Raw genomic sequence first — 15393 nt, forward strand, 5'->3', positions numbered from 1 at the left:
ATTCAACCCTGCTTTTATTTTGACATAAAGTAAAGACCTTCTGGTAGATCAAAGGCATTACATTAGGACACTAACTTAACCACGGAAAAAGAAACGGATCAAAAGCTGAATATCAACGGCTAAAAGTGATGTTATAAAAGTGAACTGTTGGTGACATTAGGTGGATACTTTTGACCCGTCAAAGGTGAAATGAGACGTTCAAAGATGCAGCAGGTTGCATTTTTTAAAATAATTTAAATTCATCGTACTTACTTATTTCACAAGTGATATCATGATAATGATCATGGCATGAACCTCTGAGAAGAAGTTGATTGAACTGACAGACAAAATGAATGTGTGTCATGATACTAAAAAGGCTCCAAAACACATGAAACAGCCAGGAAACAAGGCAAAAAAACACACTAAAATATACGCATATATACTGTACTGCATGTGTTGTAAACCTCACCTTCAGGCTAATTAACTAAAGTAACAGATAGAAGGCAGCTCTTGTCCCACTATAGTAATTAAGTGAAGATAGTTCCCACATAGAGAAGGAAAGCATACCCTGTAATCCCCGAGGTCAGAGGGGACGATGGCGGGAACCAACTGAAGGGACAGACCGGATTAACTTTTTTATATATGTTTCACACAAGCTAATGTGAATGCTCTAGATTATGACAACAGCTGAAGGACTGCAAGTAAAAAATGACATTTTGACAAAAAACAGTCCATTCTTGTCATTCAGAGTCTTTACCAGACAGGTTCACAGCAGAACAACATTTAATGTATGTCTACACTTCAGCATTCAAATCGTCACTTCAAACCTTTATACTTTTTGTGGTCAAATATTAATTGGATATTTTTCAATATGATGAGGCAGCAAAACAATGACCTGAGTTACATTAAACAGAACAAGGCATGATACCTCAGTACCTGCCTGCCACCTCCCACCTCCCACCCCTGCAGTGTACACCAGACAAAGATATAGACGAGGCAAGGACCTAAGTACCTACATAGAGAGACAGATAAAAATGACAATACAAATCAGTGTTACCCCTAGGTTTACAGCGTTGGGGGGGTGGGGACAAGTCGACACGACGACACAAACACTTGAAGGAATCTTGGTGTTCATGTGTTACTTTTAATGACAGCTGCCCTGTTCTATCGGAAAGGTATCCTTAAATGACTTCTTTCCCTGATTTCCGACTCTGTCCACTATCCCATCTCTACAATAAAGGCACAAAAAGCCCAAAAATAAATCAAAAAAAAAAAAGAAAAAAAGGGCCGCCCCCCCTAATATAATGGTAGGGGAAACACTGAAGGATATTTAAGGAGATTAGTTATACTCGGAGTAATGTGCCAACTTTTGTGTCAGAATCAAGTTGAAATCATTCCAGTTAAGTTTGATGAATGAAACAGTTAAGTAGCATTCACGGTTGTTTACCCATTTCAACACAATAACAACATAATAATTGGATTGCTTATTTGTGGCTCAAGTATTTCCTTCTGGATTAGGGTACTAAATACTCTGCTGCTGCCCTTTACACGCCTTCAGTCTATTTTCAGGATCAGCGTCACTGTGGTCTATTACGTATAAAGCATTCCATTTGATTTTTTTTCTGGATTTGGATAAAGTTTTGTTTGTGTGCTGGTGGGGACTGATGATCTGATAAGAGTGGAAATGATTCTCGTGTTTTTATGTTGCACTTCACCAGTTATACACCATTACGAGAACAAAGTGGAGACTTAACGGTTCTATCAGTGACCAACACTAATGCGTCATTGTTCTGCGCTTTAGCCCAAAGCGTCATTTACGTTCTGTGTATAGTATGTGTTCATCCCCCTCGGTGGCGTCAGCTTTACAGCCCTATAATGACAATTTACAGCCTCAGGTGATCACACTCGTACCTGAGGGATATATGTTAATGTTGCTCTCACATGAGCATCTCCTGCAGAACAATGATCGTGTCTCTGAGCACAGAGGAGACTCTCTGAAAGAGTTTCTGTTCTGCTGGGGAGGGGGGGGGGAGAAATTTGACTGTCACAGAAAGAGAGCCGTGCAGCCTGACATGGTTTTAATATTCATTACAAGAATAATCACAAAGACATGCATATCCAGGTTTAAGTGGCATTTTACACTCCAAAACTGTTCAAATGTCATGTTGCATGATCACAAACTTGCACTTGTGTTCAGTCTGATTATGTCACCGTGTTAATCTCCATGTTTAATTTGCAATCAATTTGCAGAAATATTGAATATCCATGCTTGGCAATAAAACAAGTCAGTGCATTTTTTTTTTTTTACCCTCTTCTCATTAAGCTCTACTTCTTGTTCAAGCGGCTGCTGAGAGTGGGAGTCTGCCCGTTTTCTTATGCATCGGTTCAATAACCAGGACCTTTCAACTGTCTAGTGCAGTGTGCAGACTAAAGGCACTTTACACAGAAGCAGAGGGAATATTCGAGGTAGCTTAGAGCTGGTCTACCGCCGGTGACCTCCTCAGCGCTGTTAATGAAGCTAAATCCTCTGGACTTAAGCCGAACAAATACATCAAGTTAAAAAAAAATGAACTTATTCATTGATTTTGAAACATAGCGAGTTGCCGGTTAGAAATGTCATTTAGAGACGCAACCTGCAGCCAAAAAAGGATGTAACAGGCCTTATTCAAATCAATTCAAAACGCTTTATGTGCATGAAGTTATTTTTCCAAAGCATTATCACTGTTTAATGTGCAGCAATAAACTGGGAGCATACGCCTAGAATCCACAGGGTTAAAAAAAAAAAGAAAAGACAAGAAAGAAGTGGATGCTGCTAAGTGGTAGCCTCGGGCAGGTTTCAGTAAAAGGGGTGGCCTTGCCAAACAAAGGCTCCCAGTGTTAGCCCCACATCCTGACATCAAGTGATACGCCATAAAGGAATAAATTCTGATTTTACATATAACAACACAAATTTGAACAAGCTCATTGTGCTTCACTGAGATTCCCTGACATGCATAACTAATGACTTTTCTTGCCTTTAAAGAGATGAGCCTGAGATGTGTGTCCTCATACGAGCAGGCTCAGTCTCCTGATGCATCCAAGAAGGAAGCAGCGGCTGCTCCTCTTAGTTTAGTTTAAGGGTTGAACACAGAGTGGGATTTTTTTTTTTTGTTGGTATTGGAAAAGTCGCTTTTATTTTCAATGATGCTTGAGATGCTTGGATACCACCATTATGAGGTATGTTTCAAATCAAAGTTATCTTTTGTAGAAAGTGGGTTTTTTTTATTCTACATGGACATCATAAAAGAGCATGCTAATAAATTCTGACTAATTATACAACTTCTTTACTTTATTTAGGCCAATGTAGACCATTTCTTGTATCTACACTTAGTGTTGCCCTTTCTATTATGCCTTAATTAAGTATGTGTTAGTCGTGGCATTAAAGAATGCCTTCAATCGCCTTAAAAGTGTAAATATAGACTCCAGGTGTGTGCTGGAGGGCAGCAGCACTGCTCCATTTCATCCTGAATAACTGTGTGTTAGAAGCTTTACTGGCTCATTAATGCCACGTGAAGGATTTAATGATCCACGGCAATCAAATCTATCTATGACCGTGGATTGCAAAGCCAGGGGTGTGCATGTTGATTTTTTTTCTTCGCTGAAAATATGTGGACTGATTGTGCGGAAAAGCAGAAAGTAGAACTGTTTTCCACCGAGACTCTTTGAGATAACAACACTTGACAGCTTCTCCCAAAAAAAAAAAAGAAAAAATGCATAATGCATCGAAAGCTTTGAAATCTGTGCCGGGGTTTATTTTAATATTAAAGTCACAACTTTGCAATGCTGGGGACAGGCAAGACTTTGAGGTATATTTAGAGTCTTTTAATCTAATAAAAGACTACATAAAGCGAAAACTCCTCAAATGTGACGCAGTTGCAGATTAAAGTGGGATTTATTGAAATGGACTTTTCGTTTGCAGCATTGACTAAGGTGCATATGTTAGGCAATTTTCTCCAATCACATAACATTTCTGTAATATATTTTTTATTTCCCACCCTCCCTTTCCTTTTCTCTCGCCCTTTTTCTGTTCGTTCCGCACCTTAAGGTCCAGACTCACCTGGAGAACCCGACCAAGTACCACATCCAGCGCTCCCAGCAGCAGCAGGTCAAGAGGTACCTGGGAAAACTTGGCTCTCAGGCATTGAGCTTGCCCTGCCACAACCAGTCCTCTGACCACGGGGGCATGCCGCCAGGGCCGGGCAACAGCGCCCCCAACAGCCCTATGGCCTTACTGACCCTGAACTCTAACTGCGAGAAAGAGGTGAGCTTTTAGTCACGCTTACCAGCTCACGTGTCTTTTTTTTTAGTCATCCAGCACTGATTTATTCATTCTAATCTGTATGTCTTTTCCTCTTCTTCTTCTTCTACTTTAGATGGATGATGTCATTGATGACATTATTAGCCTGGAGTCCAGTTACAGTGATGACATCCTCGGCCTCATGGACCCTGGGCTTCAGATGGCTAACACGGTATGTGTGTGCGAACGTCAAATCTTTGTCAGCGCTCAGCCTATAAACAGTGAAAGCACTTCACTGTCTGAAAGGTCAGCACACAAGGCTGCGCCTTTGATATGTCAAGAGAGAAAAAAAAAGTCAACTTTTATTTTTTTCATACTGAATGAAACTATTGACAAAACAAAATGTCAACCCTGTGCTTTGCCTTAGCTGTAAGCAATGTTGCTGCACTGATCTTAATGTTAGAGTTAGCTCTGCTGCATCCCCAGGAGGGTCAACAACTTCCAGCTGTTTGCCTGAATGAAGGGAACATCCGGATGACTTTGGGGGAATACTTCCTGAAGTCTTCCTCGCATTTCTTTTTTATACACGCAGAGACGGGAAGAAATCGCTGCATCTCGCTAAGAAGTAGAACCAAACACAACCCAGCCTAAACCACAAATTAAATGCATGTTGTGTATGCATGTATGTGTGTGTGATGATTCAATAATTGACATATAATGTGTCAACTACAATAAATAAGATTTAGTGCTAGGATTGCGACATATTTTCAGTCTTTATGCTAAGCTATGTTAAGCTAAGATGAATTCTCTTGGCTGAAGCGTTGCATGAGAGCCAGAGGGAAAATTCCAAAATGTTGTACTTTTCCTTTAATGGTGAAATCCATCTTATTTGCATCTATTGCTTTTACAGTCAAACTTCACTGTAGGATAGGCGTTCCTTTTGTCGCCACATTTTCCGTCATGCTTTTTTCTGTGACACTTGATTGTCATCTGTACAGTGGTGGTTTGATTCTAACTGAATGTCCGTGCTGTGTGTCCTCAGATCGCTGTTCCTGCTAACCTCATGGACATGTATGGTAATCAGGGTATGTCCCAGCAAGGTCTGCCCATCAGCAACTCGTGCCCCGCCAACCTGCCCAACATCAAAAGGGAATACTCCGGTAAGCAAGAGAGACACAAACACTTCAAATATCCTGGCATCCACTATCAACTCTGTATCTGTCAGCTATCAACACATACAATCATTAAAATGTGTCTGTTTCATGGGATATATTCAACAATACTTGTGACGCTCTACTCTCAAAGGCCGCTATTCACAAACATTCTGAGAATCCTCTCAGAGAGCTCCGAACTCAGCTTAAAAAATCCTAGCAAGGAATTTTAGCCTAGGAGCGATTTAGGAACAATCTCAGGGCAACTCTGAGCGAGGAAGAGACAGAAACCTTTATCTACTAACAGGTCAGACGTTGTGAAATTATGAACACTGTGACATTAGCACCTGGGTGACCATTTGCAAGACGTACTTTAAAAGTATATAGATGTTTGAAATCAGATGCTTCTTCACACGCTGATCATGATATCAGCATGAAGGGCCTTCATAAGGGTTTGGATGCACCTGTGGAGGAGAACTCAACGTGCATTGTTCACTTTGTACTGAAGAAAGTCATAGACGGATTGAAATGTCTGCACAAATATTTCTTGTCTGTTCTTCCCAACTGTGAGTCAAAAATTATTCTTCACGTAGTGTTTGGAGAACATTCCTCCATTTTCCTCCTCAGCTTGAGAATCTCTTTAGCCTGTTCGAAGTCCTCCTCACTACTCCTAACAGTTTTACAATGTAGGAAGTCTTTTAAGGGCTTTGTGAATAACTTTCGTCTTTACAAGGATCTAGTCTCAACTTTGAGGGGAGATTCTTCGAAAACTGTCAAGAGTTTTCTTAGAATTTTGTCACCAGGAGTAACTCTTAGTAGCCTACTTGAATACGTCCCCAGGCCTCTGTGCAGCCCACATGTAGCTCTTTTTTTTTTGTACAGTCCGGTCCCTGTAATCCTCCTCTGTGTGGGGATGTTGTCCCCATTACTGACACTGTTTCTTTTTCCAATGAATACGAAATCATTCTTCTCATTTAATGTTGAAATCCTTTCTCACACAGTGTCACAGTCCCCTGCCATCATGCATATGCTGGATAAGTCAGGATCCTGTGGCAAGTTTGACAACTATCAGAGGCCTGAAGGATTCCCCGTGGGTACGTGTGGTTAATATGCTACACAGTCTCGTTACTTTCACCGCACTGTTGTGTGTGATGTGGTGTATTGATCTCAATGTTTCTTCCAAAAGCAGAGGTGAGAGCAATGGCAAAGGAGAGGCAGAAGAAAGATAACCACAATCTGAGTGAGTTTTGACTCCACTTTAAAAATGCTAAACTGTGATTATGGTTGCTGTAGTGTCATATCATTTGTTTCACTTTTGACTTGAAGAAAATAAATGTAAAGATTTAGACTTTAATCATTTTTGGTTTTTTTCATCTCTTCTGTTTCTGCTCTGTAGTTGAAAGAAGAAGACGGTTCAACATCAATGACAGAATCAAAGAACTGGGAACTTTAATTCCAAAATCCAATGATCCGTAAGTACCTAATAACTTAAATTTTAATTTGCGTTTATTATTTTTGTATATTTAAAGGCAAAGGCATGGAAATAAATTGCAGGGAAAAAAACAGAGACAACCATAAACAGCGGGGATAATAGCCTGTCCTTATGTGATTTTATCGTAAAACACAGACTGTCTTCTGTGCTAAAATGTATCCAAAATAATTTGAGATTTTCTTATCTAAGTGCCCCTGGGCGCTGAGAGTCGGCAGCCTGTTGCAGCAGCTCTGACTCGCTATTTTGCTGCTGCAATGCCCGTATTTCCCCTCTGGGACTCAATCAAGTATTATCCTATCCTATCCTAAAGTCAAATCAAGTCAACAACTGTAAAAACCCCGTCTTTGTGTTCCTTCAGCATCTGAAGGAATCACTGTTTGAGTGGAGGGAAAAAAAAGCACACAGAGGGAATGTTGTACCAAAAAGACTGTGGAATGCCTGAAGATAACCATAAGATTTGTGTATCTCATAATAAGTCCTGACATTAGCTTCAGATGACCTTTAAAAAACATTTTAGCCCTCCTCTCCCTACATATGAACGTTGTTTTTGACAGACTCCAAATCAAAAAAGTGAACTTTAAAGGTGGACTATGAAGATTTGGTGGTGAAATTTGAAAGTTGGAGACGTGAAACAATTAGGTGCTATATTTTCTGAACTAAAAACACGTACTTCATTCAAAGGAAAAAATTGGTCCCTGGAACACTGTTTGGAGCTATAAAGCTACCCAGGAGAGTTACGGTTTCACTGTTGCGAGCCCCCCACCATAACTTCTCCAGGAGCATTTTATCTTCAAACAGTGTTACAGGGACCAAATTTTCCTCTCAGTGCAGTTTGTGATAGAGATATGAACATATACCACAGAATCTGTAAAATTCCCCAACTTGCACATTTCTCTACCAAAACTCCAAAGTGCACCTTTAATCAATGGGATTATTTTGACATGCTCATCTGTTTATGTTACGAAGAGATTCTTCATTAAATGCATAAGAGATAAACTCTGGTATACACATTTAGGGCAGCTACATCGAAAAGGGTTACGAACAAATTTGTAAAGATTTTATTTGCAGATTATTGTCAATCATGATTTCTGTGTGTTCTGACACACACGTTATAGGGTTAAACGCTCAGTCCTGACCCTGCCGCTGATTCTGGGAAGGCCCCAGCGGCCCCTCTTTTGTTATGTCCTCCCCCCTGTGGTTGTTTTGCCAAACCCCAGCTGGGTGCTCCACCTACACACACACACACACACACACGCCCACACTAACACACAGACTCGTTCACAGACTTATTCACACATGCTCAAAACTTTTTTTTTAATGTGTTCTGCATGTGTGCACACAAGCAGTAAAGCTTAAATTCTCGCCACGACTTCACCCGGTGTCTTTGTTGCCAGCCCGCTCATAAACTTGCACAAGAAGTCGGGGGGCGAGCTGATGTGTGAACACAGTAGGTTATATTCAGGAAAATTCACTGTGAGTGAGTGCGAGAGAGGGGGTGATGACGTTTAAATCCTGTGACTGGTACAATATTTGTGAATAAATGTGAACAAGAAACTCCGTAGGATTTCCGGGGCAAGCTGTCTCACATTTTCTAGAAAAGTATTTTTTTTTAGGTGGTTCATTTCACAAATCAAACATACATGTTCTTGTGAGCATTTAATATTATTATTTTTCTTTAGTAAAAACCTTACCCATGACCAATTTCAGCCAGAGACAATGGAGATGTTTGGATTGAAAGTTTTCAGTCTATTTAAGATAGTTTTCACGCCCCGCTCACTCCCACCACCACCTTTAATTCTTCATCTTGTTCGGGGGTTCACGGTTGTTTGACGTTCGGGGTCATCCTTATGGCTGCTTGTGATCCCGCTTGCACAAACGCCCGGTACAGCGTTCAGTCCTGCGAAGACCTCGGGCCCTTGATCAGCTGTTCACCTCTGTGACCTCATTATTCTCCTCTGTCTCGTGTTTTTTTGACTGAACAGAGAAAACCCATGTCTGAGAGCTTTTCTGTGATATCAGAAGGGGTAAAAAACGGATCTCTCCGAGTAGATATTGCTGCTTTTCTTTCATGAAAGGATCTTAGAGAATATAGAGGGTTCAAACAAATGGCTTGTCTGTGGTTTTAAGGGACATGCGCTGGAACAAAGGCACCATCCTGAAGGCCTCGGTGGACTACATCAGGAAGCTGCAGCGAGAGCAGCTTAGGACCAAGGAGCTGGAGACTCGCCAGAAGAAGCTAGAGCACGCCAATCGACACCTGATGTTGAGGATACAGGTACACACATTTTCATTATACATATAGAGCTGTAGACCTTGATACCATAAAGTACCAGTAAAATAAAAAAAACTGAAATGTGATGTTTTGATATTTCTACAATTTTCTGTGTTGTTGTTCAATCCTGAGGGGGAACTCACATTCATTTACAAGTCAAATCTATTTTTCCAAGTATTCTGAATGCAGGGCAAGTTAGCCTCAGCCGACCTCAGAGGAAATTACAACTGTTTTATTGATGGAAAACGAGCAGAATCACTATTTGATGCAGCTGTTTGACTAGCGAGTCGACTGTTCACACCATAATGTGTAGATAATGGATCACAAGGCGAGAGGCTTCAGGATCTTTGTTATTCTGCTCAGCTGCCATTGATTGAACACAATGTGCATCCATGGTGATTATCTGAAGAAGAAAAAAAATCTTTGATTGTTTACGCATGGGATTATAAGAAGTAAAGCAGTCATTCATTCACAGTCAGACAGTCAATAACCAATTTTCCGGAGTAAACTCTGTCCACCAGACATGCTCCATACCAATACGCTCCTTCCCAATACTGTTTCTGATACAGAGCCTTGAGAGTTGGCCAGTAGCGATAACCCTCCTATACTAGTGCGATAAATGAATATTTATAATATTGGTGGAAAAACGCTTAATGTTGATATTTTGTTTGACACCCTACACCCAAGTGTTGTTGTTTTTGTAATTCTCATGCAATAATTCCCCTAAAACCCGCTGATTTTCTTTGTGCTAATTGATATATCTATCATATCTGTGCATTGACTGGCGTACCTGCCCCACCCCAGATACCTGATACCATGGTCAGGAAGTATGATGATACAGATACTCGCATATTGGAACATCTCTATGGTGTACCTATTTATAATCAGCCATAGTGTGAGTCATAATGTGCATTGATGTCAGACTTTCTGCTGGATATCAAACCTGCTATTGAGGTCATGTTACATTTTCAAAACCTTAACCTGTGAGTGTGTCCATGTGTTTTTTTTTTTAGGAGTTAGAGATGCAGGCGCGTGCTCACGGTCTGGCCATCGCATCCTCAGCCCTCTGCTCCGCTGAACTCGGGGCCCGGACCATTAAGCAGGAGACCGCTCTGGAGGACTGTCACCAGGACCTGTACACACTCCACCCCCATCACCAACACCACCCAGCCTGCACTCCAGAGCCGCCCGGCACATTGGATCTAAACGAAGGTCACTCAAACTTCCCCGAGGGCCACTACAGCGTCCACGGCAAGCCGGGCTCCAAACTCAACGACATCCTCATGGAAGACACCTTATCCCCGGTGAGAGGGGGGGACCCTTTGCTCTCGTCCGTCTCCCCGGACGCCTCCAAGGACAGCAGTCGCAAGAGCAGTGTAAGCATGGATGAGAATGATCAGGGCTGTTAGCACCCCCTACTGGAGGACACCTCGCCTGCATCTGCAACCGCCTCCATCTTGCTGTTTCTGTCAGCAGCTACTACACTCCCAGCTGCTGGAGAGGTTTCTTTTAGTTCGTTTTTATTGTTTTGTTTCCTTTTGTTTACATGTTTTGATTTTTTTTTTTTGTTTGTTTTTTTTACAATATCTTTTATCTTTTCAAGCCCTTAACCTTGCTTTCAAGGACTGATTATGAAGTAATTTTGCTTTAATCAATACTATGATGACAATGAGATACAAAAATATAAGTTTTTATATTTAAAAAAAAAAAGTACATTTATCTTTGGATAGAGGCTAGATTATGTTTATTTCTATTGATTCCAAAGAATCTAGGGAAGTGATAAATCATGGTCAGATGTGTAGATATTAAATGGTGAGATGAATGCTTTTTAAATCACTAGCAATAATAGATGACAGACAAAAATCTATTTATTACTTTAGTGCTTTACACTTCCTGTGTCTTAGATTAAACTTGAATGTGTCGATGCCTTATTACGATGTGTATACATCCATGTTGTCTTGCTATGCACACGTTTCTGCTGTTAGCTGCGTCTTTGTCACGCTTCCAGTTGAAATCTCTCCCCTGAAAAACATTAATCGTTTTTAGATTTGATCTTATTTATGTATCTATATGAACAGGACTTTATGTACACATTCCCTGAAACAAAAAAGTTGAAAGTATAACAAGGCATTTCAAAGAACCTTGTGAGAGAATAATGAATACAAATGAGACGTTTAAATGTCTCTTTAAACACGCTTAACTAGGGCCCGACCGATATGAGATTTTTGGGGCCGATATCGTTATTGGGGAAAGAAAAAGTCTGATACCGATATATTGGCCGATATCTTTCTTAGATCCATCTTCGACCTGTAGAGATAGATAGATAGATAGATATAGATATACACATTTATTGCGGTGATCCCTCAAATGCAGTTATCAAGCACTTGTGGAAAAGATATATAACGAAGACAAGATGGTCACTCAACTGGAAAGTTACTGTACATGTGTGTGCATCACCGTGTCTAGTGTAATACCAAGATACTCAAATGAAATGCGATCTGACTGGGGAATAAATCTCGTAATATCGGCGCATATCTGCGATTAAATTAGCCGATACCGATAGTCACTTGATATGCTATTATCAGCCGATATTATCGGCTGGCCAATTAATCGGTCAGGCTGTACTCTTAACATTAGGAATTAAATTTTGATGAAGGCATATTTCAGGCTTTATGAGCAAGAAGCAGCACAATGATGGATAAATCCTTTGACCACCAGTGCTGATTATTCCGCAGTTTGTACGTGACTTTTTAATAATATAATTCTTACTGCAAAACAACCAAAACACTGAATTAAGCAAAGAATGCAATAAATGATTTTTTTTTTTTGTGTATATTTAAGTCTGCAAACTATGAAAATCGTGTCTCAAATCAAAGTTAGAACACATGCACACAAAGCTGATTTCACTCCATAGATCTGATTGTTACATAATCCAGTAATTCTTATAATAATCTGATTAATGCCAGAAAGATGAATCACTTCAGTTTTTTTTGGCACTTTTTTTTTATTGTATTGTTGTCTGCAGTGATCGGACTGAACTGAACTGCTGCACCCGGTGTAACACTTCAGCCATGTTTTGAAACAAGTGCTCACTTTTTATACTTGTCCATCCATTTCCTAAATTATTTTTTTTACAGCACTGCGGTGACATTTCACATCCAGTATGCTTTTCTTTTTTCCATTATGTGAACATTTGTATTGCCAAGGAGTATAAGGAGACTGCTTTTGTATGAAATGCATGACATTGTCAAAACACTGGAATGTCCTCTTTGTAATGTGGTTTGTACGCCTTTTCTTTTTTTTTTATCGAAGCATAAACTTACTATTGTACTGGCTCTTTAAATGCAGACTGTAGACTCTTTCAGTGTGCCGTTGTTCTTCTATTTCAGCAGTTTGTTTTCAGCAGTTGTAGCACAATGCATAATATGTATGCCTTTGTTAAAACCTACCTGCCATACATCGCGAGCCCTGTTAAAAGCACAGCCTCCATTTTTTTTGTAACTATGCAACGGTGGTAGACAATGTGATCTCCTTATGAATAAGCCTAGAAGAAAAAAAGACGTCAAAGTAATTACCTTTTTCAATTGATTTAAGTGCCTTACAGTCGTGTATTATGTTAACCTGTTGGTGGTGGAGGAGGAGGAGTTTTAGACAATGATGCAACATTTTGTTGATGTTTAAACCGGTGTTTGGTGCTTCATGGTTACACCGAAGAGGCACCTTAGAAAGTCAAGGAAAGGGCCTTTTGTAAGAACAAGATAACGCTTAAAGCCTCGCAGACTCAAGAACCACGAGGATGGGTTCGTTATGAAGGACTCCTAAAGTGTTCAGTATTAAATCGCTCATTATTTAATTACTAATCAAAGATGTTGATACGGTAGATTGTATAAGTTAACCAATGAATTTGATAAATTATTGATGATAATTATTCAATGTTATTTAATAATTCATAGAAATACTCTTTTTACATTTGACTTATGTACTCGTGATTATTTATTTCACATATCTTCATTTGATATTGAACACTTTGGGATGGCTGTGCATTCTGGGTTTTTTTTGTGTGTGTGTTTTTTTATTGTTATGAAGGCAGTGTTTTCAAAGTTGAACTGAATATTTCTCACTCTCTTTAGACTAGCATGAATGTAGCTCAAAGTGATGACTGCCAAAATGTGTTGTTGCCAAAAAGAAATCAGACACAGTGACTTTATTTAACATTATGAATTGCAGTTTTTTTTTACAGTGTAACTAACGCACCACCTCTTCTGTTACTGGTGTTACCCCTCCTAGAGTTACCATACCTGGAACATGATGGCAATCAGGTCATACATACTACACACGGGTTGCTTTCACTGTGAAAGATCAATCCTGTTCTTAGTAAAAGACGATTGACTAAAAAAAAAAAAAAAATGAACTCAAGATCTGCTGGTATTTCGAAAAACTTTCAACTGCCTCTCACCATGGAGACAGCATGGATTACATGAAAACCATGAGTTGTGGTTGAAAGTCTGTAAAAAGATAGAAAGTGGACCTTAAATGGAGATTTTTTTGTTATAGGTAATAGTGGCCCTTCTAGCGACACCAATCCAACATACTGAGCCTTAACAGAGCAATAAAGACAGGTCTACAGCACTGCCATTTGACTGAACCCCAGATCAGCTTTCTTTCTTTTATTTACTGAATAGATCAACCTTGAAATGTGACAGATCGGAGGGAACATCAGCATCACATTATGGGTAAACCACTAATGAAGAACTATCTCTCGTGCCCACTCTCATTCCTGCGGTTCACACTGAAGTCGTCCTCTGCTGATGTTGCTACTGTTCTTATTGTTACACTTTGTATGACATGAATGTAGCAATAGTTACTGTACGCACTGGTTTCAGATTAGTGAGTTGGAACTTGTTGGTACTCAAAAATGTGGAACTGTCATGTGAGAAATATTAAAAGTTTTATTTGAATGTTTGAAGAGCTTGTGTATTTTTTTTTCTCCCTCAAAATCTTAATTCTCAGGACTTAAAATCAAATCTAAAACTAATACCCCCCTGTGTAGCCTTTACAATCACTACACATATATTCAATGAATGTTTCAGAACAATCTTTAATTCAGTTATGAAAGGAACATTTTAATGTTTATTATACAGACGCACCGATTGGGAAAATCACTGCCCATACCGATACAGATGTTTGAAAGAATATTTAGTTTGTTTCATGACTTCTTTCGGTTCAACACTTCCACAATGCCACCATTTTTTCTCATGTCTGGTTTATATTTTTGCTGGATGCCGGAGCCCGACGCATCAATTTAGCACAGGAAAGAACAAGCGGGACCGAAAGTCAGACACCAAAACAACATTAAAACATCCGGGTAATTTTCTAAATAAAACACTCCGTTTTAACGGTTCAGAAAAATGACCGTTTGTGTGTTGGTTTATGAGTTTATAAGGTTTCTATAGAGGTTTATACCACACACTTTGTATTATCTCACGCTGTTATCTACATTCTAGTCTTCCAAGTCATAAATGTTTCCATAGACATAAGCAGCTAATCGTGTTAGTAACGTAACTCTCGGCTGAATTTGATGCATTATTAGCCCTATCGTAACACTAAGGGAAGTTTACAGTCAGCTGAATCAGCGCATAGAAAACTTAACATAATCATTTGAATCAAATCACATTATTAATTACAGTTGTGTAGTTGCTTGTGTAACATTGCAGGAACTTACTATCTCGGGTTCGTTTGCATTTGCAAGTTACAATTCACATCAAAGTATTAATTAAGCCATTTTGTCTATAAAGCCGGGAGACATTTGTTCTTGCATGAGGAGAGGTGAGGACGTGCTGCCTTTAACATGTTTTTTAGTCTGATTTAATTATGAATTAAGTTGCCTTATTTACATTGAACTTTTGTTGTTTTGTTAAGCTAACACATGTTGGTTTGATCACTGTAAATAAATACTCACCTCTTGGAAAAATGTCATCTGCTGAGTTGCCTTTCTACCACCTTCCTAGACACAAACATTGAGATTGACATTTCTTTCCATGTATCTAGCTCCGTGAAAATGGCGAAGTGGAGCAACGTCGAGCTTCTCACCAACGAGGATACCAACACTGTCCGTCTCGATGTTGTTGGGAGGGTTGATGCCTTGCTCAGAGACACCTCGGCAGTACTCAGGAAGTGACATGGCACCTCTCCAATATTCCAAGCTTTGGTTTGCAGGGACTCA

The 15393-nt window shown here is 39.7% G+C and overlaps 1 protein-coding gene across 2 annotated transcripts in view; it reads left to right on the forward strand.

Annotated features, from left to right (window-relative positions):
- Positions 1 to 14132, forward strand: part of LOC132989697 (microphthalmia-associated transcription factor-like) — a 40610-nt gene extending 26478 nt beyond the window's left edge. For both annotated transcript variants that reach the window (XM_061057464.1, XM_061057465.1), the window contains exons 3-10: positions 4064 to 4279; positions 4392 to 4487; positions 5298 to 5415; positions 6408 to 6500; positions 6596 to 6646; positions 6803 to 6878; positions 9026 to 9173; positions 10184 to 14132. In XM_061057464.1, coding sequence (XP_060913447.1) covers positions 4064 to 4279; positions 4392 to 4487; positions 5298 to 5415; positions 6408 to 6500; positions 6596 to 6646; positions 6803 to 6878; positions 9026 to 9173; positions 10184 to 10579 — 1194 coding nt within the window. In that variant the 3' untranslated portion in view covers positions 10580 to 14132. The remainder of the gene's footprint in view (positions 1 to 4063; positions 4280 to 4391; positions 4488 to 5297; positions 5416 to 6407; positions 6501 to 6595; positions 6647 to 6802; positions 6879 to 9025; positions 9174 to 10183) is intronic.
- The last annotated feature ends 1261 nt before the right edge of the window (positions 14133 to 15393 follow it).

Source organism: Labrus mixtus, chromosome 15 (assembly GCF_963584025.1).
Source record: "Labrus mixtus chromosome 15, fLabMix1.1, whole genome shotgun sequence".
NCBI classification, from domain to species: domain Eukaryota; kingdom Metazoa; phylum Chordata; class Actinopteri; order Labriformes; family Labridae; genus Labrus; species Labrus mixtus.